The sequence below is a fragment of the Vicugna pacos genome, chromosome 19 (assembly GCF_048564905.1).
Source record: "Vicugna pacos chromosome 19, VicPac4, whole genome shotgun sequence".
In the NCBI taxonomy this organism is placed as follows: domain Eukaryota; kingdom Metazoa; phylum Chordata; class Mammalia; order Artiodactyla; family Camelidae; genus Vicugna; species Vicugna pacos.
Genome location: NC_133005.1, coordinates 27,843,176 through 27,867,177, shown reverse-complemented (window position 1 = coordinate 27,867,177; position 24,002 = coordinate 27,843,176). Strand labels below are relative to the sequence as shown.

The 24,002-nt window shown below is 56.5% G+C and overlaps 1 protein-coding gene across 7 annotated transcripts in view; it reads right to left on the bottom strand.

Annotated features, from left to right (window-relative positions):
- Positions 1-486: 486 nt before the first annotated feature.
- The window catches only part of SRC (SRC proto-oncogene, non-receptor tyrosine kinase), a 50,548-nt gene continuing 27,032 nt past the window's right edge, over positions 487-24,002 (bottom strand). For 3 of the 7 annotated variants that reach the window (XM_072944194.1, XM_072944192.1, XM_072944193.1), the window contains 12 exons: positions 20,677-20,844; positions 19,951-20,207; positions 18,737-18,836; positions 11,194-11,292; positions 10,910-11,013; positions 8,974-9,123; positions 7,390-7,545; positions 5,281-5,460; positions 4,157-4,233; positions 3,292-3,445; positions 3,001-3,132; positions 487-2,692 (listed from right to left, as the gene is read on the bottom strand). In XM_072944194.1, coding sequence (XP_072800295.1) covers positions 2,484-2,692; positions 3,001-3,132; positions 3,292-3,445; positions 4,157-4,233; positions 5,281-5,460; positions 7,390-7,545; positions 8,974-9,123; positions 10,910-11,013; positions 11,194-11,292; positions 18,737-18,836; positions 19,951-20,200 — 1,611 coding nt within the window. In that variant the 5' untranslated portion in view covers positions 20,201-20,207; positions 20,677-20,844 and the 3' untranslated portion in view covers positions 487-2,483. The remainder of the gene's footprint in view (positions 2,693-3,000; positions 3,133-3,291; positions 3,446-4,156; positions 4,234-5,280; positions 5,461-7,389; positions 7,546-8,973; positions 9,124-10,909; positions 11,014-11,193; positions 11,293-18,736; positions 18,837-19,950; positions 20,208-20,676; positions 20,845-24,002) is intronic. The other 4 variants (XM_072944195.1, XM_072944199.1, XM_072944196.1 and 1 more) reach the window with 3 other exon arrangements.

The following is a 24,002-nucleotide window of genomic DNA, read 5'->3' as shown; positions in this document are numbered from 1 at the left end:
GAGGAAAGGTCTTGGGGTTTTTCTTCAGAGTGCCTAGGGCTTTTGCTGATCCAGTCTCAGCCCCTACCCAGTCCAGCACTCCTAGGAAACACACAGCATGCACACAGCCACATCTCCCCACGAGCACATCCACAACTCCACCCAGGCATGACAGCCCCGTGGGAGCCCGCAGAGTGTCAACTGCCACCAATCCACCCAGGGCATCTGAGCCCTCAATTGCTCACACTTCTGGAGTCTTGGGCTTCACCTGGTGCAGCTCAGACACAAGCAAGGTTTCTGCCAGGCACTTGCTTCCCAGACGCAGGTACAGATGTGTACACAGAGCCACATCCTGGAGATCTCCAGTCTCAGTCCCTTCCCGGCCTGAAGCCCTCCAGCAACCAGTGCTGCCCGCACAAAAGCCCCTCTGACCACAGTCTGTCCTCACATCCCATCCTCTCACTCTCCAGCACACAACAGATACTCAAGAAACCACTGGCCACACTCTGAGGTCTGTTTGTGTTTAATCAGACAATATGCAAAGTATTTACAACGGATTCCAAATCCCCCCTCCCTACCCCCGCAGGCCGGGGCCGTGGAATGTGGGACCCCAGGCCCTGCCCAGAGCCAGGGGTCCCCTAGGCCTCTGCATAGTCATCTGAAATCTACAAAACACTGTTTGCTTGTTTAAAAAAAAAAAAAGACAGTATTAGGACACCTTATACAAAGGGCGTTGGGCAGTCGGAAGGGGATTTGAGAGCACACTGGGGTAAGTGAGCCCAGATTTGACTGGGACGGACGGGAGGAGACTTGGGTAATAAACATGTATGAAAAGAAAAGTTGAAATTTCATAGGCAGGCACCACTTGGCCTCCTTCCCCGCTGGCAGGGCCTGGCTGGCTCGAGAACCCCTGGCAGCGGGAATGTTATTGCTATGATGGGGGACTGTGGGTGAAATGTACATGTCTGGGGGACAAAGCAAGGGGCATTTTTACATGTTAAATATGGACGCACATGGAGGGATACACACGTGTACACGCACACACACACATACACACACACAGGGGCCCTTAAGATGCCTACAGACTGTCAGCTGTCCCTTTTAAGAAGGGCACACTGAGGCCCAGGGAGAAGTCACCACTATCTCAAGGCTGAACAGCAGAACTAGGGCCAGTCTCCTGATGCCATCAGCTGGACTCACCACGTGATGCCGGCCACAGGGTCTGGTCAGGAGTGGGGCAGTTGCAGAGGCCCTGGCCACGTATTGAGGCAGACTTGCAGCCCAGAGAGGAAGCAGGGGCTGCCCACGGGCACACAGCCAGTCCTAGTGCGTGGCAAAAGACACCCTTGTCCTCTCTCACCACAACCTCGGCACTCCTCTCCCTCCTCATGAGTTAAGGGGTGCCAACTTGGGGAGAACAGCAGGGGCCAGGGGTTGAAATGACACAGGACAAACTGGGGGAAGTAGGACCTGGGGTTCTTTCCTGAGGCCAGGGCCTCCCAACCACTTAGATCTTCTACTTCTGCTTGATTGCCTCCAGAGCCTGGGAGCTCACTCCCTTTCACGGCCAGCTAGCTCCAAAGATCAAAAACCACCCACATTCTGATTGAAATCTGCCTCCTACTTCTCTCCTCCTGAACTGCCCTCCTGAGTGAGCAGTGGCAGCACGATTCTCTCTGCTATCCCTAACCCATCCTCAGGCCCCTTGTTGCCTGGGCTGCCCCAGTCTGTCCACAATGCCTCCAAGGACAATCTTGTTGGTTCCTGAGGAAGACAGAGGGAGCACCAGGTTCCAATCCCGCCTCATCCCTGAACTGCTCTGTGCTCTTGGGCAAGTCACACCCCCTTTCTGGACTCAGGTTTCCCCATGGGTAATATGGGGACAAGGAATTGATGATCTCTAAGGATCCCTCAGGTCTAAGAAGGGCAGGGCTTAAGGGGGGATGTCCACCCCACCCACCATCAAGTCAAGCTAGGCAGCCCGAGAGCCACGCAGAGGGGTCTGGACCCAGCGGCCTCCACCAACAGGTGTTTCAGAAATGGACGGCAAAGGGCAGGGTGGCAGGCAGGCCAAGGGCCCGGGCCCATCACTCCTCTTTGGAAAGGCTCTTCGGCCAGCTCCGTAGACAGACCTGGGGTGGCATGGAAGTGGGAAGGAGCCAGTGCGTGGAGTAGGCCGAGGCTAAGGAAAGGGCGTCCTCAGCCCCAGCCCTTCTTCCCAGTTCCTCCTGCTGAGAAACACAGGGCTCTGGGAGGGAAAACAGGGAGGAGGCATGTGGCTCGGATGGAGCCAGGACACGGTCACTGCACAGCCTTGGACCCTGGCCCCAGGGCTGTCTCAGGCCGCAGGCCCTGCCACAGAAGAGGGAGGGGCCTCATCACTGGCAATTCAGCCCCACAGAGGGGCTCGACGGTGGGCAGGCAGAGAGAGGCCAGACCCCACATTAGGGGCCACCCAACCCAGGATCCAAGCCAAGAAGGCAGTCCGGCCCGTAGCCTGCGCCCTATAGGTTCTCTCCGGGCTGGTACTGGGGCTCAGTGGACGTGAAGTAGTCCTCCAGGAAGGCCTGCAGGTACTCGAAGGTGGGCCGTTCCTCCGGGTCCTTCCGCCAGCACTGGCACATGAGGTCATGCAGAGACTCGGGACACTCAGGTGGGCAGGGCATCCGGTAGCCCCGCTCCACCTGGTCCAGCACCTCGCGGTTCACCATCCCTGTGGGCAGAGAGAGGCATGAGGCAGCTGGCTCCAGTGAAGGAAGTGGAGCAGGGGGACGCTTATGGGGACAACAAACATGGCTTCCCACCTAGGACAGGGTGGCTGTGACCATGGGTAAGTCCCTTCCTAAGGCTGGGAACCCAGACCAAAGAGAGAGCCTAAGATCAGATGTTCAACCTCTTTGTTATACAGGTGGGGAAACTGACGCCTGGGATGGGGTGTGACTTGCCCAAGGTCACCAGGATAGAGGGGTCACCAGAGCATGGGCAGAAGGACCAAAGGTGGGCTGTGGGGAATCCTCTTACCAGGGTAGGGCACCCGTCCCTTAGTTGTGAGCTCCGTCAGCAGGATCCCAAAGGACCACACATCGGACTTGATGGTGAACCGGCCGTAGAGCGCGGCTTCTGGAGCCGTCCACTTGATGGGGAATTTGGCACCTGGAGGAGCAAGAAGGGTCAGGGGAAGCTCAGGAGGACATGACCGCTCTGCCAGATAGGCACCATTCTCATCCCCACTTGACAGAGGAGGAAACTAAGGCTCAGAGAATGGGGGGTGACTCCCCACGGCCATACGGCATCGGCCAGGGCCCTGCTCACCTTGCCGGGCCGTGTATTCGTTGTCTTCGATGAGCCGGGCCAGCCCGAAGTCAGCCACCTTGCACACCAGGTTTTCTCCAACCAGGATGTTGGCAGCACGGAGGTCTCGGTGCACATAGTTCATCCGCTCCACATACGCCATGCCCGAGGCAATCTGCAGGCAGAACCCCAGGAGCCTGGCTCAGGGGCAGTCCGTGCCCTTCCCAGGCTGGGGTCACCCCCAGGAGTAAACAGCCAACCAAGTGCCCTGCCCTTCCCAGTTCTTTAGGTAATGACGTCAGTTTACAATAAATACCGTTGGCATAAAAAGCAGGACCAACACCTGGTGGGAGGCAGGACTGCAGAGCAAAGAGCAGAGGGGAGGCACAAGATACATACGGGGAAGTGGAATGACCATGAAAAAGAGGCCCCAGATGCCCCAAGACACAGATAAGTGCCAGGTCCTGTCTATAGTCCCAAGTCCCCTCTCTGAGAAGCCTCAGTTTCCTCATCCATCAAAAGGAATAATAACCATCTCTACCTCCCAGATTGTGATAAGAATTAAATTAAAAAGTGGTTGTTGAGCACCACCTACAGCAAGCACTAATGCATGTTTGTTGAGTGACTGAATGACCTTGACAGAGAAGAAAACTGAGGCCTGAGGTCCCACAGCAAGTCAGTGACTCCTGATGCCCAGGTAAAGCCTCCTTCCTACGCCCAGAACCACCACTCGCAGCAGCTGTAAGTGGTCCCAGTAATATATGGGCTGAAACCAGCAAGTGTGGGGGCAATCAAAGCAAGTTTCCTGGAGGGCGCACTCAAGAGATCAGCCAGGTGGGTCAGAGTGCTCAAGGCCAGGTGTGGGAGGCGAGAGGGGCTGACTCACCTGAGCAGCCATGTCCACCAGCTGGGGCAGCCGCAGGTACTTGCCTGTCTCTCCCTTGAGAAAGTCCAGCAAACTCCCTGGGCAGAGAGAAAGCAGCTCTAGCCCCCACCCAGTCCTCCCTGAGCCAGGAAGAGGTGATTCCCAGATCTTGTCCACCAGGGCAGGCTGTCCTTGCTCTATCCACAAAGCAGATTTTACGAAAACCCATCTCTGAATAAAGTCTCAGTGCTTGTCATTCAAAAGGCAAGCAGGATGGGAAACAAGAAAATGTCCACCTCCAGGTGGACAGAACTGCAATATAGCCACATTGTGGAATACTATTCAGCAATAAAAAGGAACAAGCACACAACAAGAAAGAACCTCAGATGTAAGAGATGATATATGTGAATTTCTAGAAGAAACAAATCTACGAAGGCAGAAAGCACATCAGTAGCTGTCTGGTTTTGGGGTTGGAGACTACTGTTTACAGAGGGGCACAACGGGGCTTCCTAGGGTGATGGAGATTGACATCTTGATTATGGTAAGAGATACACAGGGTATCCATTTATTAAAACTTATTGTGGGGATGGTGCAGCTCAAGCAGTAGAGCACATGGTTAACATGCACAAGGTCCTGTTCAATCCCCAGTACCTCCTCTAAAATTAAATAAACCTAATTACCTCCTCCTCAAGTAAAATAATTAAATAATACAATAATAAATAAATAAAATATAAAAAAAAACCTCACTGGACACTTAAAATGAGTATATTTGATCATATGTAAATTACACCTCTATAAAGTGGAATTGTGAGAAACAATTAAATTCAAAACTGAGTAAAGGAACTTGACCCAGATGTGGCTCAGCTTGGAGGATTGGGGGAGTTCTCCTTCCAGCCCCGGAATGACAAACAGCTCTAGAAAACCAGCAAACGGGGCTGGGGGACAGAAGATACATTGTGGGAAATTGTTAAAAACAAAATGCAAGGAGAAAGGCGACCTTTGGTTTAAATTTCCACTGACACGGTTAGTTGATTCTATGCCATTCCACCTTTAAAGATGTACACTCTAGATCTGGTGGGAAGGGAGGCGCCCCAGCACCCTGGCGAGGGGCTGCCCGTGTCTCCACGCCGTCACCCAGGCCTCACCCTTGTTCATGTACTCCGTGACGATGTAGATGGGTTCCTCGGACACCACCGCGTACAGCTGCACCAGTTTCTCGTGCCTCAGTTTCTTCATGACCTGGGCCTCCTGCAGGAAGGCCTCCGGAGACATTGTGCCGGGCTTCAGGGTTTTGATGGCCACCCTCGTGGTGCCGTTCCAGGTCCCTGTGTGGAAAGGGAGGCAAGCTGCCTCAGTGGAGGGCCCCCATTCCCACCCAACAGGGAACCGGGATCTGCCTGCCTGGGTATCAACTTCAGCTCTGGCTTCCCAAGCCATGTGACAAGCCCAGCCACTTTCTGAGCCTCAGTGTCCCCATCTGCAAAATGGGCACAACGGCAGGCCACTCCTCACAGGGCTGTTACAGGATTAAATGAGTATCAGGTACATGCTCAAGAAACAGTAATGCTATTAGGATTCTGATTACGAGAAATGTCCCCCAAAGCAGCACATTGGCCTGAGAGCTGGGAGACCATGGTTCCAACACAACCACTCTCTCCGGGTGGTCACACTCCTTCTGGATAACTCATCGAAGGTGCTTCAGGTGTAGGCAAATGCAATGTGTATCGGGGGGCTGGGGCTGAGGCAGAGCTGGCCTCAAAACAAAGCCACCAGAACAAGGCTTGTCTGAAGCCACACTAAGTACGAGGGCTTAGAGGTCAGACCGACAGGAGTTTGGCTCCCACCTCCACTTCCCACCAGGAGTGAGACCACAAGTGAGTCAGTTCCCCTCTCTGAGCCTCAGTTTTCTCGTCTGGAAAATGGGGGTGCTACAGTATCCACCTGTGGGGCTGTTTGAAGATTAAATGAGATTTGAGCCACTGGGCCCAGCCCGCTGTGAAGACACAGTAATAGCTGCAGCTGTCATTTTATTATTACCTGGTTTCTAAATTGTGAGGCACTGGGGGAAGCTGAGTTCTAAACTGGTGTGTTTAATCTGAGTTTTCCTCCCAGCTGGGCCTGAGGCTCCTTTGATGAGCAGCCTTGGGTCCGTTCCTTCCCATCTCTGGGTCTCCATCAGACCCAGGTCTGTGGGCTCCCGGCACAGGCCATCTGAGGATGTGTGCCTGGCACGTCATGAGTCCACCTGGATCACCCAGGGAGGAATGAAAGTGTCCCCCACTGACTCCACCGCACACAAGGGGGAGGAATGAGTTTCGCAGCCACCAGAATAGCTGATGCTCTGGATTTACCAGGTTTTGTGTCTGTGCCTGGGAGCTGGCTTCTCATCCTCAGCTCAAAGCCAAGACCGCCTTTTTCCTGACTTGGCCTGGCCTCCAGCCTGCAGACCTTTGTCCCTGCAGTGCCTGCCACCCGGGAACTCCCTCTGCTCCCCTCCATCAACTCTCCCTCTAAAGGGAGGAAAGTGGAGACAGTGATACCAGGTAGTCACTGCGGCTCAGATGAAATAATCTTGAACACAGCACACGGCCATCCCCGCACTGGAGGCACAGCCTCATGACCACCAGGCCTCCCTCACCCCGACCGCCACCGTTCCTGTGTCAGTAGAAACCAGTCAGCTGGAGGGGGCCTGGGTTTTGTCAGGGCTGCGTGGCATTCGTTTTCAAGGACGGTTTGGCCACTTCTCCAGTTAGACGGGAGATCGTAAACAGACCCTGCATCCCCCAGCGCTCCTTCTGTGTGCAGCTCTTCCCACGGCTGAGACTCACGTGTGGACGCACGCGGGCCAGCCTTCTCTCAACCCCGCCGGTGGGGCCTCGTATCTCCAGCCCCATTTTACGGTTGGGAAGATCAAAGCTCAGAGTGAAGCCACCTCATCCATTCACCCAGACGACAAGTCCCTGGGGAGTTGCGATGCCCAGCCCTGAGCAGCTCTTGGTAAACAGGTGCTACGGTCTACGGAGGTGGGGGGTCCACACCCCAGCTTGCTGCCAGCCACCGCTGGGGAGTTCCGTGCTGACACAGAGCCCACTACTGAGCAGACGTGATGAGACTCGTGGAAGCAAAGGCTGGGAGGACTAATGGAGCCTTGAGCTGCCACACAGGATAGACATCTGTCTGGTTCTCAGAGGGGTGACACCGAGGGCCCCCCAAGGGGCCCAGGGTCTCCTCCCAGGGGCAGGGCAAGGCCTTACCCATCCACACCTCTCCGAAGCAGCCCTGGCCCAGCTTGACCTCCAGCCGCAGCGACTCCCGGGGGATCTCCCAGGCATCCTTGGCCAGGCCCTGAGTCTGTGGCTTGGATGTGGGGCACACGGTGGTGAGGCGGTGACACAGGCCGTCAGCGTGTTCTGAGGACAGAGGCAGAGAGGTGGAGTTCAAGCTGGGCATCCGCCCAGGGGCCTGCGTGTCCCATGGTGTGCGTGTGGAGACTTACACACCGTATGCACACAGCCCTCAGGGACACGCAAGATGGCCTCGAGGCCAGGTGTCCACACCTGTGCGTACACACCCTCCCCAACACAGGCCCATATTGCCTCAATGCATTTGCTCCCTGAATCATTCATTCAGACTTTAAGGGGGGCTACCTATGTGGGTGCCAGGGACCCAGTCAGAGACAGGTCAAGTGGAACCCTGTCCTCATGGAGCTCACAGTCCAGGGGGCACCCAACTTCTCTTAATCAACTCCCAGGACCACGAGTGGGACAGAGGGGAGGTGTGCGAGCAATAGCAGGTGGGCTGGGTGGAGTTCTGGAAGGCTTCCTAAAGGAAGTGGTCCCTGCGCTTGGATCTACAGGAGGGTGAGTGGCTGACGAAGGAACAGCCCTCCAGAAAGAGGGCACGCTGCATCGTGTGTGTGCAAAGACTCTGAAGGAGGAACAAGCCGCTGGGTTGGAGGAACTGAGTGGAAGCCAGGGGGACCACAGGGGCACAAATTGGGGGAGGGCCCCCGGTAAGGCAGGGAGGCCAGCTGAGGGTCTTTATCCTAAAATTCCAAGGTAACCTCAGAGGGTTTTGATCTGGGGGAACAGGGTTCAGAATGAACCCTACAGTGGTGGCCAAGGGGACAGGGAGGGGTGGCAGATCCCAGAGGGAGTCAGGAGGCCCAGCTGACAGAGGAGGAGTAGTTGGTGCTCTCAGGAAAGGCCACACCTGCACACGGCGGCTACAGTCACATGCTACAGAGACACAGGCACCCACAGAGACCAGCCCACACGGGAGCACAACTGCCACGACACTTCAGTCCCCCAGGGCAGCCCTGGACATCCAGATGGGTCGGCCTCACTCTTGCGTTCATGACCTGAGCATGTGAGCTCCCAGGCCTGCTGCTCTCTCCCCAGCTCTCTCTCCCTCTTCGCTGCAATCGATGCAGCTGCCCCCTCCTTCCCAGTAACCGGTTCTAACCAGTTCTAGGGTTGCAGAGACAAATGACACTGGCCTATGCCCCCTCCTTCCCAGCTCACTCCTCCAGGCAGCCCCCTCCTTACCAGGCAGCTATGGAGGAGAAAGGGGAGGAAGCAGCAGTGGGGGGCAGGGAAGAGGGGAAACAGGGAATAGAGGCACAGGGAGGAAAGAAGGAAAAAAGAGGGGGAGGGAGGAGAGAAGGAGGGAGAAAGGGGAAAGGAAGAAGGCGGAGGGGAATGGAAGCCCACACCCTCAGGGTGACAGACGTCCAGGCCCTTGTCAGCCCAAAGTCGCCCTCCTCAGGGTCTGCAGCTCAGAGGATGGGCCGAGGCCCCCATCCCAGGGGGCGTCCTCTCCGCCGCCCCGACACTCACTGGAGTAGTAGGCCACGAGCTGCTGCAGGCTGCTGAACTGGGTGCGGGAGGTGATGTAGAAGCCGCCGCTGTCCAGCTTGCGGATTTTGTAGTGCTTCACGTTGAGGCCCTTGGCGTTGTCGAAGTCGGACACTGAGAGGCAGTAGGCGCCTGCAGGGCAGGCCACAGAGGAGCCGTGACCACCATGCCAGCGCCCCCACAGCTCTAAGCACACCTACCTGACACAGCAGGGCGGAGCCAGGTCTGGTCCAACCTGTCTGAGCACCCAGCTCTGGGGCAGTCACCGGGGTAGGGCCAAGGGACAAAGGGGCACCTGACCGGAGAGCCTTTCCATGCACCCTTAGCCTGGCAAAACCTCTGAAGCCCAAGTGTGCATCCCAACTGTGTGACCTGAGCAAGTCGCTTGCCCTCTCTGGGCTTTGGTTTCCCCCTTTGCACAATGGGGCTTCTTCCAGGGCTGCTGGAAAGATTGAATGAGACCACATGTAAGAGGGCCTGGCACACAGTAGGTGCTCAATAAATGTTCTCTGGGAGCCTCAGAATGGCCCCAAGTGGCTGTGTGTCCCTGGCCTAACTGCCTCCCCTCTCTGGGTCTGCCCACAGGAGCACTGTCTGTGCCCTGCCCCTTCCTGTAGACTCCAGGCTCAGGCAGGAGCCAGTGGTTGGCTGAAGGCTGCCAAGGCTAAGCTGGGCCAGCACTGGTGGTCCCCTCCCTGTTCCCCTCGAGCCTGGAAAAGCTTTGGGCTGGAGAAGTTTCCTTCTGCCCAACAGGACTGACTAGCCCTGTTAAGAGATGCCTGGGGTGGCATCAGGGAGCAAGGCTGAGACCCAGAGGTGGGGGGCAGAGACTTGAGCAGCCAGAGAAAGCCTTTCTCAGGAAGCAGCATACAGGGATCATCCTAAAAGCCCCCACAGCCCACGGAACCTCTGGACAGAATTCAGATAGGGGTTACAATCTCCAGTGTAGAGAAGGGAAAATGAGGCCCAGAGAGGGAAAGCAGCTAGCCTCAGGTCACCCAGCAAGTCAGGCACAGAGCTGGGACCTGAATCTATACCCGGGTCTCTAAAGCCCGTACTGGACAACCATGATTTGCTGCAGATGGCCCAGGCCACGTGCATGTAGAAGCCACAGGCCCAAATTTAAGGCCAAGTCCTGACCACACGTGCACACAGGCAGGCATGCCCGTGTCGAGTGGCCACATGTTCACAAAGGCCCACATTCCCCAGGCCCCTGGGCACAAGGACAAACCCACAACAATTCACTCCCACACAGCAACACACAGACAAATCCAGCCCCACGTGTGCACACACATGCCTGGACCCACACACAGCATGCACGGCCACATGACCGTTCATAAATGCACACGCAGGATATGGATGCCCTGCTTTCCCATCTCCTGCTGAGTCCTAGGCCCACAGGAAGCGGAAGCTGCGTTGCCATGGTGATGGGGAGTCTGCAACCCACTTGTGAAGGGGCTGGAGAGAAAGGGAGGCAATCAGTCTCTGGCAGAGAGGTGAGACTGGCGAGGAACAGAGGCCAGGACTGTTGGCGGAAGGGCAAGGCCAGGTCTCAACACCCAGACCAGCCCCTGAGGCCCCTGGAGAAGGGGAAAGAGAGGGGCCCATTGCATGAGCACCCTCCCTGGGAATAGCCTTTTGCTATATGATTCTCAGACCTCCTGATAACCTGTGCCGATTCCTCACCTAAGGAACCTGAGGCCGGAGAAGCTAAGCATCAGCTCTTGCTGTACCTCTGGCCACCCCAGAGAACTCAGTGTTCCTCAAATGTACTTCTCTGTCTTTGATCCTGTCTTTTTCTCCAGCTGCAGGGCTCTACCCACCCAACTTCATATACCAAACTCCTATTCATTCTACAATACCCAGCTTAAATAATCCACAAGACTCAGTTCCCACTGGCCAGCAAGAGTGCTCATACCTTTTGTGGTCTCGCTTTCTCGCACTAGGAAGGTCCCTCTGGGGTTCTCCGCATTGAGCAGTAACCGCTCTGACTCCCGTCTGGTGATCTTGCCAAAATACCACCTGGGGTGGGAGGGAGAAGGATAACGCTGGTGTCCAGGCTTCCGCCCACCCATAGTGCCACCTCTTCCTCCTGGGATGTGGTTAGGGCCCTGGGTAGACAGACCTCCCGCTCCAGCCCAGGAGAGAAGTTCTGAACCGGCAGTGATGGTGGCCAAGCAAGAGGCCAGGGCTGATACTCACTCCTCGGCCTGGATGGAGTCAGAGGGCGCCACATAGTTGCTGGGGATGTAGCCCGTCTGTCCTGTGCTGAGCGAGTGAGCCAACCACCAGTCTCCCTCTCTGAGTAGGGGGAGGGGGAGGGAGCAAAGGAGAAGGAACCATCAGCAGTGGAGCCTGAGGTCTGCAGTCTTCATGAGTGCTGTGCTGGGGGATCGAGGCCGGGTGGGGTGCAGGGAACAGTGGGATCAGGCCCCTCACAGCCTGCAGGGCCAAGCTGGCCTGAACTCTTCCTCTCCCCACCCGAGAGGCCTCTTGGCCAAGGCTGACTCAGATGACAAGGTCTGAATTCACAGGGGCAGCATCCTGGGACGGGAAGTGATCTGCTCCCCTTCAGAGAGATCAAGCAATCCCAAGATGCCAAGAGCCACTGTGGGCCTGGGGGAGGGAGTACCCTGTCTCTGGGGAGCAAGCAAGTTGTAATAGGAGAAGATTTCCACCTGAGATGGATATCAGATCAGACCTTCAAGGCCTCCCCAAGCCCTGAGATTTGGGAGCCCAGGCCTGGGAGCTGGTGAGACTTGAGGGGAGGCAAGGGTGGCCCTCTGGGGGCTTGGTGACAATCTAGGCACCAACCCTGCAAACTGGAGCAACGCTCGCCTTTGTCAGATCGTGCGCCACACCTTCAGGGCTCCTAGGCCCCCTCCTGCAGCCTACCCGACTATGGGGGAACCTGAGGCCAGAGGGGGCTGGGACTTGCCCAAAGTCACACAGCGAGTCGTGTCAGAGAGAGCTGAGCTGGCAGAGCCCCGGTGCCCAGGGTACAGCTACACTAATTGCCCCATGAGGAGGAGGAGGAGGAGGTGATGGGGACAGGGCGATGGGGGCAGGAGAAGCCCCTGGCAGGGCGGGTCCCCTGGGTCTGGGTGGGAGAGGGGCAGAAGTACCTTTGCAGCCATCTGAATGTGAACCAGGTCTGGCTGGAGCGGGGGTCCAGAGACACAGAAGAGGGAGGAGAAAGCGAGAGCCCAACAGGAAAGAAGAGGCAGAGATGGGGGTGGTGAGAGAGAGAGGCAGAAAGAGTGAGGGAGATAGCAGGAGAGCCAGGCAGTGCTGGGGACAGGGGACCAGGCGGGGCAGCCACAGAGGCCTCGCATCCAAAGCAATCAGAGGGGACAGGGAGAGGGTCCATGGGGATTGAGGGGAGGCCCATTGGGCTGCCTGGGCAAATAGGGTCTAGCCCCCTCCCATTCCCACTGTGCAGATGGGAAGACTGAGGCCAGACAAGCAAAGGCCTCTGCTCAAGGTCACACAGCCAGGCCCAGGCTCCTGACTCCCAGATGAGAAGGAATCCTCCCCTACAGGGTGCGGTGGGGCTTGATGCCTTGCTGAGCTTCTCAATCCAAGGCTGCGGTGGACCTCACCACAACCCTCAGAAAATACACAGCAAGCAGGATGTGCTCCTCCATCTCCACCGCCGGGACCCAGAGAGAGAAAGGCCCTTGCCCACAGCCACAGTCTGGCCTTGAACCGGGATCCCAGGCTCCTGAGTTTTCTGAACTGCCCTTGACCTATACTCCTCATCCCATTTTGAAGATGGAGAAGTTGAGGCTGGGAAAGGGTAGGGCTGAGGGAGCTCTCTAAAACAGGTTAGAACAGGTGAGCATCCCCAACCCAGGGGCTCAACCAGGTGGGCCAAGGCTCAACCAGAGTGTGAGTCTCTTCTGGATAGAGTGAGGCAAAGAGATCACCATTGGGGCAGTGAGAGCTGACTTGGCAGTGGGATCACTGCTAAGGCAGAGGGTCCCTGTGGGTGCAGGAGGGCCCTGGAGTAAGGGGACAGAGCCCACCACAAGGAAAGAAGCCCTCAGATGCCCAGGACTTCCATCTACCTGCCTATGTGTACCCACACTGTGGGGTCCACACTTGCCCATCCCATTTGACCCTCAAGGCCACCCTGCAAAGAAGGAAGGCAGGTCTCAGCTCCCAAATGGAGAAAACTGTGGCTCAGAAATGTCTAGGGACCAGCCCAAGGACACACAGCACTCAGGCTGGAGTAACCCAGCACTTTCTTTGTGGACTTGGGAAATCTGAGGCATGGAGCCGGGCAGAGACTTGCCCAAAGCTACACAACAAGGACTCAAATCATAAGGAAGAGCTGAGATCTTCCAGTCCAAAGTCTTCATTTCACCAAAGGTGAAAATAAGGCACAGAGAAGGGCAGTGCTTTGCTCAAAGCCACACGCAAATCAACGGCAGAGCAAGGGTGAGAACCACGGCCCCTGTGTGCCCACAGCCAGGCACAGCTGGCCTTCTGGACCCCTGCAGCCTCCTGAGGCCTCCCAGAGGCTCAGAGACCCTTGTGGAAACCAGAGAAAGATGGAGAAGGAGGCAGCAGGGCCAGGGGGCGCAGGGCAAGGGACTGGGCCAAGGTCTAGGTCAGAGACTACAAAATGAGGCAGACTGACAGAGTTTATAAGCCAGCCAGCCTCTGGGAAGCCCCAGCCACCCACTCAAGAGTGGAAGGTCAGCAAGAGCACGTGCCCAGAGGCCAGCCATGCAAGGCCCCAAAAGTAAAGCGGGTTCAGCTCTGTTGACATCACCTGGACTTCAGTCGGCAGAGCCTCCAGCTCCCTGCCATCAGCCCACATGCGAGTTCGGGCTCATGGTTCAGTTTGGGGCTTTCATTTCACAAGGGCAGGGATGGAGGTGCACTGCAATCTCACTAAAGGATCCAAGGTCCAACTTCAGCCTGGCCCCAGCTTGAGAGGTACCTGAGGGCTTGAGGGCCAGAGTCAGACCACTCTGGTGCCACCTCAGCTCACCACTTGCAGGCTGTGTTACCTGGGCTCTGCCTCGGTTTTCTTATCTGCAGGGTGGGCATACTCATGCCTCCTTCCGAGGATGTAAAGTACCAGCCCAGGGCCTGGCACACAGTAGGTGCTCAATGTACATGAGCTCTTTGTATCTTAATTTAACTAAAAAAAAGAAAAACAATTAAACTTGCAACTCTGTGGTACCCCTCCCCACTCCCCAAAACGTTTTTTTAAAACTGAAGCAACTCAGTTCCAGTCTTCAATAAGGATCTGCTGTGTGACCTTGGGCAAGTACCCTACCCTCTCTGGGTCTTAGTTTCCTAATCTATAAAAAAGAGGCAATGTTCACAAAATCTCCCTTGTGGGCAAAGTATGTAAACCAGTCAGCATCAAGCCAGGCTTTGGGGAAGCTAATTACTGTGATTAGCATCTGAGCCTCAGTTTTCCCACCTGTGAAATGGAGACATCAAGCCCCATCTTCTCATGCCAGTGGTCTGAGAGGCTCAAACCTGCCTCAGGTGGCTGGGAGCTGGCTCTGCTCTCACCGTGAGGGGCCCCATAGACCCCAGATCAGTCCAGTCTGGCAGGGATACCAATTTGATTATCCCTCAGTACTCAATGTCAGAAGTAACAGTGGCGTTAACCTAATAGGTTGAGCAGATTCATTGCATCCGGCACTTCCTTGGGGCCTGGTCCTCATCAGATGATAGGCAGGAAGAAGGGACAGCAGGGAATCACACATGTTCCTTGCCCAACCCTCACCTTCCCACATGTGGCCAGAGGAGAAAGCACTGGACCAGCAGTCCCTGAGCTATGATTTTCCATCCCCACTGCTGTCACTAGCTGTGTGACTTCAGGCTACTGACCTCACCTGTCTGAGCCTCAGGATCCTCTTTTTGGAGCCTAATCCTTGTGGCTAATCCAGGCTGGCATGTGGATCGGGAGAGTGGCAGCTCTGGAACCTGGGAAGTTGTGCCAGTTTGGGTCCTCCTATTTAACCCATTTGGGCTTTGGGGACTGGTCAGAGAAGCACTTTGGGGATTGCAGGCAAGCCGGGGCAGCTGGGCATGGCCCAGGCGGTCAAGTTCCTGAGACCTGAGGCCTGGATCCACGGTTGGTGGGGAGAGAGCGGGGTGAGGCCAAGGCAGGTCATGTGAGGAGGGCAGGAGGGGGTCCCTCACCCCAAGGGCGGGAAGTAGAACTGGAGAGCAAGGGGGCAGAGGCCAGTGCCCGCTGGGGAGCTCCCCCAGAGAAGCTGCTGGAATCCGGGTGGGAGGAAGGACAGTTTAGGAAGGAACACAGAGTCAGACCCAGAGGGGCTCCGACTTCTGGAGGGCAGGGGGCTCAGGGCAGGCACACCTCAGGCAACCCTAGCGGGCTTCCTCGGACCCAAGGCCACACAGCTCCCAGGATTCTAGGACCAGAATCATTTGGCAGGAAGATCCAGGGAGCAGGGTCCCCAGGCTGCTACTGTGAGGACCCCAACCCAGCCAGCCCTGGCCAGACCGCAACAGACAGGCACATCCTTAAGCTCTCCTCCCCGACTCCCAGCCCAGCCACAGGCTAGATTCAGATGGTCCTTCACCTGCACAGGCTGGGGGTTGGGCAGGGGGCACGCGGTTAATAATAATGGAACCTAAGCAATTATAGTAGAAGGACATGCAGGGTGTCCCTGGATGAGGTACGAGAACTCAACACCTTAAACCTGGGTAAATCGTCCACTAAGGTCCTTCCCCCAACCCCGATTTCATTACCCTTCCTCTTCCCCTACTGCCAGCCCCCAACCCTATGATGCTGACTTCTCAGGCAAAGAACAGCTGAGTGTTGCGATGTGAAGAAAGGCTTTGACCTACCCCCACCCGCCAACTGGGGTGCCTCACTGCCCCACCTGCCCCGAGGGCTTCCCACGGATGGGGCTCCATCACTTCCAGCGCCCCCTCCCTGGCGCCCCCTGGCCTGGCCACATGTCCCCCCGCCCATCCTGGGAGACAAGAAAAAGGAAGGGAAGGGGCTGGACAAAGGAGCAAGGGCTGCCCTCTAACTCTGGGTGAAAGAGGCAGAATCAAAGTTTCCAGAGCCTTCCCTCTGGCCACACCCCCTGAGACACCTGTCCCATCATCGCTCGTTGAGATCCTCCAGTACTTCAAAGCCTCCAACCTGAGGCTTCCTCTCTGCTTGGGCCCTTCCCTCCCATCTCCTCTGTGCCTCCATGGAGCCCCTCCTCCAAGGGCCTTGGGTCATACCTACCCCCCCACCTCGGCTCCGACTAGCTGTGTGACCTTGAGCAAGTTATTTCCCCTCTCTGGACCTCAGTTTCCTCATCTGTAAAATGGAGCAAATAAACATTTCCACCTCCCAGGGCCATGGTGATGTCTAAATAAAACAACACAACTAAGAGGGCTCAGCACGAGACCAGGCTCACACACAGGGCACAAGAAATGGTGGCTGTTTTATTACTGTTCACGCATCTCGTGCACCAGCACTCACTGGGCAACCCCCAGTGTACTGAGCAACAGGTGATGCAGGACCCAGAAATGTGGCAGGTCCAAGAGCAGCCCTCAAGGAATTCTTAGTTTGGAGGGAGGCAGATGCAAATAGCTGGAATCATAAGAGAACTGGGACTCGGACAGGGGGCGGGGGGTGGGCAGGGAAAGCCCCCTTCCCCAGGGAGAGCATCTACCCAAGTTCCAATCCTGGCTTTGCTACTTGGTAGCTGTGTGACCTTGGGCAAGAGCCCTCACATCTCTGAGCCTCAGTTTCCTCGTTTGCAAGATGGAGATGGCCCCTCCCCCATCACTACAGCCCTGGCGGAACTGCAGCAGAGTAAATACAAGGACATGGGTAAAAATGCCTGGTACCTCTTTTCCCCTTTTGCCTCACAAAGAAGGCAGTCCTGAGCTGGATCTTGAGGGATGAATAGGAGTTTGCCAGACAGAGATGGGAGGAAGAGCTTTTCAGGCAGAGGGAACAACATGCACGAGGGCAGGGAGGCATGAACAAGCAAGACATGCTTGGAGATGGTGGAGATGTCCAATCTCCTTAGCCAGGCCTTTGAGGATGCTCACAGATCCTACTCTACCCTCTAGAACCTTCTCAGCCTTCCACAGCCCTGAAGGCATCCAGCCCCCTCCAGCACCGCACCTTCCCGCAAGCTGCCCTGGGAGGGGGACTGCCTTCTACCACCCCCACCGGCCCTGAGACTTCACTGTGCTTCTTTCAAGTTCATGCTTGAACCTCCCAGCTCCTGTGGTTACACAGAAGGGGGTACACAACAGGGGCCCTAAAGCTTGAGCTGACTCTGGCCCCCAACTCTGCCTGCCACTTGGTCTGCACTGGGGCTGGGTCCTGGCCACACTCTGGCTCCAGGAGGGCATGGCCTTCTCCACCCAGGCCTCACCAGGCCCACACTGGACTCCGCACACAGCTGCCACTCGGTGTGGGCTAAACGGGGAGGGGGTGAGCTAGCAGGAGGGGGAGGGGGAGGAGGTGTGATGGGGAGTGACAGGGGCGATGCAAAGACCCTCCCCTTTCTCAGCCGGGGGTTAAGGTCAGGATCTGGTCAGACTACTAGGGGTGAGGACAGAAGCTGGGGAGGCTGAAGGGGGTGCAGCCAAGGGAGCCAGAGACCATATGGAAGCACATGCAGCCAGCAGCCCCACCCTCACCAGCGAAGCGCCCCCACCCAGCCCACCGCCCCTGGAGTGTGTACACACCTGACATCCACCTTCCTCCTAAGGGCCAGCGAGAGAGAAGCAGAGAGAGGGAGAAGCTGAGAGAGAGCTGGAGGGAGCAGGTGCGGGCCAGGAATGGGGAGGGGGGTCCTCGAGGCTGCGGGGTGGGTAGGGGGTGGCAGAGAGGGGACAGGAAGCCCTACAAGGGCAAGAATGCAGCAGGTGTGGAGCTGTACCCTGCCCTCTGTCGGCAGCTCTGTCCCCACTGTGATCACCCCAAGGCAAATGACCTAAAGCTTATACCGCCCACCCCCCAAGACAGGTCTTGCACCCCACCCACACTGCACCCTTGGCAGGGAAAGGAGAGGAGGTGGGGAGGAGGGGAAGGACCCCCATCCCATGGCTAGAGCCCCACCCACCCCTCACCAGTTCATTAGCCCCACTCACAGGGGCCCCAGGGCCTGGCAGGGGCCCCCATCTCCCCCGTATGCCAGCTTGGCCCTGGGATGCCCCACCCTAAGGCTGGAGTCCCCGAACCAGAGACGCCCTCCCGGGTGCCCTGCCCACCACGCCCTATCCCACCACCTCATCTCCATGCCACATCCTGACCCCTCCCACACTGGGCCCCCAATATGGGTCCCCCAACCCCTGACCAGTGTAGGCCCCTCCCTCTACAGCTGGAGACTCTGGCTTTACTGGCTGTCCCAGAACCCCCAGCACCTGTGGACACAGCCCCCAGCTCCACAGGCCTGGCCTTCTGCAGTCCTGGGTCCCAGGCCGGTCCTGCCCTGACCACATGCCCCTCTGCGGGTTCTGGGATCTGGAGCGCTGTGCTCTCTTGACCAGTTACTGAACTCGGATCCCAGCCCCTGGAGCCTTCCCGGAGCCCCGCCCATGGGCGCCTGCCTCATCACTCCCTCAGGCCCCAGGACCATCCCTGGACCTTGGCTGCCTTGATGCTCAGCTCTGCCAGCTGCCCACCAAGCTGCCTCCTGGCTCGGGGATGCTCAGAAGTGGCTCTGGCCCCAGACTGGGCCCAGGGTCGGGGTCCTGAGGGGCAATGGGGAAGGGGGCCACTCACGTGTTGTTGACTATCTGGAGCCGCTCCCCTTTCTTGAAAGACAGGTCAGTCTCTGTCCGTGACTCGTAGTCATAGAGGGCCACAAAGGTGGTCACACCACCTGCAGAGGGGGTAGGGCCTGTCAGACCGCCAGGGCCATGGCTGGGGAGAGGGGTGGACAGGAGAGCCCTGTATCCTGGGGGGGGAGAGGGGGCAATTGGTCTCCCACCTGGCACATAGTAGGAGCGCCACAACTATTTCTGGAATAAATGAATGGGCATTGTGTGTGGGTCTGTCTCACTTGGGGGTGTGTCTGCGTCTGTGTGTTCTTACTGCACGTATGTGCATCTGTGAGTCTGTGGGTCTCTGGGATGGCGTTTCTAGCTGAGCATGTGTGTCTTTGAAGGACTTCTGACTGCATGTGTCTGTGTCTCCATCTGGGAGTATGAGGTTTTTTGTGTATGTGTATTTGTATTTGTGTACATTCACGCTGGGTGTGTGTCTGTGCCCGGAGGGGGCACATCCACACATCCCTGAGTGTGTCTCCACGTGCATGGTTTCTGTTTACGATGGTGTCTCCAGCTCAGTACATGTACGTGTCCTGTGTGAATGTCTCTGAATGAGCTGCTGTGTGTGCACGTGGCTCTGTCTGAGTGTGTCCAGGTAAGAGTTCACGTGCTGTTGTGAGTGTCTCCAGGACCACATCTGCCTCTCTAAGCATCCCTTGCCTGGGGATGCTATACCCACAAAGTGCCAGCAGAGGGCGCAGGGGCGCATCTCGGCACTGGGCCAGGTCTCTAAGGACCGGAGCTCCCTTTCTCCCTCCTATCCGCCCCACCCCTTTGCCACTCACCTCTCCGGTCCAGATCCATCTCTGGGCCGACCAGAGCAAAAAGCAAAGCCTCAGACCTGGTCCCCGTGTCACCCTGAGAACCCCCGGTTCTCTGGACCTCAGTTTCCCCCTACAGTCCTTTATATCCTAGGCCCCTTTACACTTTACATCAGATTCATCCCTAGAGGCCATGGAGTGTACTCTCCAGTTTATGAAGCCTCCAGGAAATTCCCAACAGTCCCCAAGGCCAAGGAACCCACAGATTCCTCCTTCAGTGAGAGAAAGAAACAGCAGTCCAGAGAGGGGGTATCACTGCCCTAGGGCACATAGCCCTCCAGGCACCGCAGCCCGGATCAACCAGGAGGGCCACCCACCCAGCACCCACACTCCCAGGCCCACTGACCAGCCAGGGGCCCCGCCCTCTGCGGGGAGGTGACTGTGTCCGAGGAGTTGAAGCCTCCAAACAGCTTGGGCTCGGCGGCCGCAGGCGCAAAGGCCGTGTTGGGGCCGCGGTGGCCATCAGCGGAGGCCGGCTTGCTGGGGGTCTGTGAGGTGGGGAAGGCACCCCCGCCACCGCTGTGGGTGTTCTCGGCAGGCTCCAGGCTGCGGCGCCGCTGGCTGGCATCCTTGGGCTTGCTCTTGTTGCTGCCCATGGTCCTGCTGGGGATGAGAGAGGACTCTGGGGTGAAGGACTCTGGGAGCAGGCAGGGCTGCCCAAGCTAACATCCACCCATTCTACAGATGGGGAAACAGGCCCGAAGAGGAGTGCTAGCCCCATTAGGTAAGTTAGTCTTTCACAACCTCAGTTTCTTCACCTGTAAAATGGGAATAATGATGGCACCCCTTAACACATTGATCACCCATCATGGATCAAGTGCCCCTGAGGAAACACAACTGTTACCCAAATTTGGGTGACATGGCGATCAACACAAGGGCTTCCTTGGTACAGGGTGAAGCACAGACGAAAGCCTCATAAGCAGAAGCCCTAATCTTCCCCACTTTCCCCTGCTTCCCACGTCCCCATCCACAGGTCCTGGCTCCCACGGAGCCTGGCCAGGGTCTTCCTAACCATCATGGCCACCTCTCCCAGTTCCCTCATCTTGGCAGCCCTGACAGGTCATCATCTCACCTGGTGGAAGACAGGGGCTATCCCAGAGGACCTGGGAAGCAGCCTGAGGTCTCAGCACAAACACCAGGTATGGAGTCAGGGGTCTTGGACTACAGACCCTGCTCCACCTCTCCCCGCTGTGTGACCCTAGACAAGTCACTTCCCCTCTCTGGGCCTCAGCGTCCTCATCTGCAAAGCAAGGATAAAGCAGACTTCTCAGGGGTGTTGGGAGGGTATGATTAGAAAGAGAAATTGCCGTGGCTCTGATTCTTCGGTCACAATTTATTGGGCTCTGACTCTGGCAGGCCTGATGTTAAGCTCTTCTCAGACCTGAAATATCGTTCGTTCTTCCCAAAGCAAGATCAAGAGTGAGGCTGGGTATGGCACGGCGGTTAAAAGTGGGCTCTGAAGCCAGGCTCCCCAGATTCAGATCCCAAATCTGTCCCTAATTGGCTATGTGATCTCAGGCAAGTGATTTAAGTTCTCTGCATGCCCCGTTTCTTCATCTGGAAATGATGAGGTCATTGTGATAACTGAAGGAGGCAAGGCAGAGTACTGGGAACACAGCAGGTGCTCTGCCACATCAGCTGTTACTAACATTGTGTGATACTGGACACACTGGCATGGTGAGTCCTAATTATTCTCTGGGGGATGCTGCAGGCCCTGGAATCAGTCCAGAACTTCCTCTGAGAACCTGTGAATGCGGAAAAGTCCCCGTGACCAGTGGGGGCCTCAGGCAAGACTGTCTGCTCTGAGTGCCAAGTCCAGCTCTGTAACACCCCCTCTCTGTGTGAACCTTAGCCAGTCCTTGTAACCCTCTGGACCTCAGACTGCCCACATGCTCAATGGGGACCACCTGATTCAGAGAAAGTGGGGCTGGGAAGGCCCTGGGAGACCTACTCAAAGGATCATCAGGGCTTCCCGAGGGACATGCCAACAGTCCTGGGAAGGCCAGTTTCTATGGCAACCCAACCCTTGGGGTCATGGTGCCCTGGTTTGGTGTTCACAGCACCGACTGCACAGCAAGCCCTCTGCTAGTCACCAAAGCAGGGCACAGAGATGAACTGGTCAGGTCCTGCCTCAAAGGGTGCATGCTTTAACAGGGAATTTATTTGCAGGACTCTGAGAGGAAGTAAAAATTTAAAAAAAAAATTAAAAAATTTAAATGCTAATGAAGAACTAAGAGCCCAAACTTTCTTTAGAATGAAGTAAATGATGGAGAGTGAGCCACCTGTCACTGGAGGTAATCAAGGGCAGAAGAGCAGGTACTTGGTTAATGTACCATGGAGGGAGCGGGAGAGCTGGGGCTGGACCTTGAAGGCCCTTCCAGCACCAAGAGGATGCATGTGCCCTCCTGGGAAGGGGCAAGGAAAAAAAGGCAGCTCCTGGCCCTTCAGCTCTTACACTAAACAAGAAGACCACTCCCCACTGCGGCATTCAGAAAAAGCAGAAGAGGGCCTTCAAGACCAGGCTAAAGTGGCCTGGGGCCTCTGATTGCACTGTTTGATGGTTTGTGGGGTTTGGGTTTTTGTTTGGGGATTTTTTCTGGGTTTGGGGGAAGTTTTGTCCTTGTGGTTGGGTTCTGATTATATAAGTACCACATGTTTGTGGAGAGGCAGGTAGGTCCAATTTAAGAGCCAGAGTCCTGCAGCAGACTACCTGTGTTTAAAACCCAGCCCTACAAGCCCATCGTGGGACCCTGTGCCTCAGTTTCCTCCTCTGTCAATTGAGGATAACAGTACCCACGTCATAGGGCTGCTGGGAGAATCCATGAGGACGTACAAGAACCATGCTTGGGACATGCTTGGGACAGTGCAGCACACTGTCAACCCTGCCTCCAAGTCCCTCGGCACGGAGGTGCATTGCCTTCCAGCATCATATGAACACAGGGCTGTAAACTGCGATCCATCTAGTAGATGTAAGCTCCTGTGATGGTAAGCTACCTGAAGGCAGAACCAGGTCAGCTCCATCTCCATATCCCTACTAGGTGCTCTAAAATATTTGCAAAACAGACAAAAGACTAAATGAGCACAGACACATGATTTGCCTCCTGCTTTGTTCCTGCAATGCTACGTTGTAGAGACCAAATATCATTCTGCGATATTCAGACACTCCCAGAGCCTGGACCTTGCACTGGGGCCTGCTCTAAGCACTTTGCAAATATTGATTCACCAAATCCTCATGATGATCTAGCAGGTAGATACTAATAGTGTTCCTGTTTCACTGATGAGGAAGCAAAGGCACAGCAAGGTTGAGGCATGTGCCTGAGGTCACACAGCAAGAGTGAGAATGAAAAGAAGTGGAGACAGGAAACCACACTGGGCAGGCGGGAATCAGCAGCTCGGCTGCTCACGGGTCCAGGGGAGGAACTCATGGGCCCCATCTCCTGCCCCCTCTCTCACATGGAACAGCCAGATGCCCTTGACAGATGGGGCGTGAGTGGATAAGGCTGCCTAGCCCCGTTCCTAGAGAAAGCCCAAGATTTCAAGCTTTGACAAAGCAGGGTGTGCTTGAGGAGGGACAGCACATAGAGGGTGGGGTGTAGTTTCTGCAGGGCTGCCGCCAAGCTCTGTAACCTTGGGAGAGACAGCCCTCCCGGACCTTGGTCTTCTTTCTTGAGACAGGACCCTTCTCAAGGCCCAAACGCCACATCACCATGATCTGCCTGTTGGAGAAGGGCCAGCACCCTACATCTCTTCCGCCACTGGCACATTCTGAGCAGAGATAGCTCCTTGGGGTCCAAGAGGAAGTGGTGGGGGTTCTGGACTGCGGGTGTCTGAGGTTCCCAGAGGAAGGTGGCCCCTTTCCTCTGGGCAGCTGCTCCCGACCACAGGCTCCAGACAGAGGGTCTGCGCCATCCATACTGTGAGAGGTGGCGAGATGCCCACAGCACTCCCTCACCAGTGCCCCCAGTGCTTCGCGCTCAGGGCGTCCCAAACTGACTTGGCCTCTCCCACTAAGGCCGCCCCCCACCCCATGTCGCTGTCTCAGGGCTGGTTCTCCCATTCTCCCTGACACCTTGTCCTCATATGCATCCCTCTCCCGACCCTCTCTCCACTCCCTCACGCCCGCCCCTGTCATCCTGGCCTGGGACAGCAGTGGTGGCCCCTCCAGGGCGCCATCCTCCGGCCACCAGAGGCATCTCTGTAATTTGCACAAACAGATGGGGTCTCCTCCACTTAACACTGTCCGTGGAAAACCGGAAACGTGTTTATCAGAGGGGGCTGGACAAATAAATGACGGTCCGTTCATGGAGCAGTCAGCTGTGCAGCTGATTAAACAAAATGGGAGCTCAGTGCAGCCGGAGAAGATGCTCTCCACAAATTGTTAAATGAAAACAGGAAGAT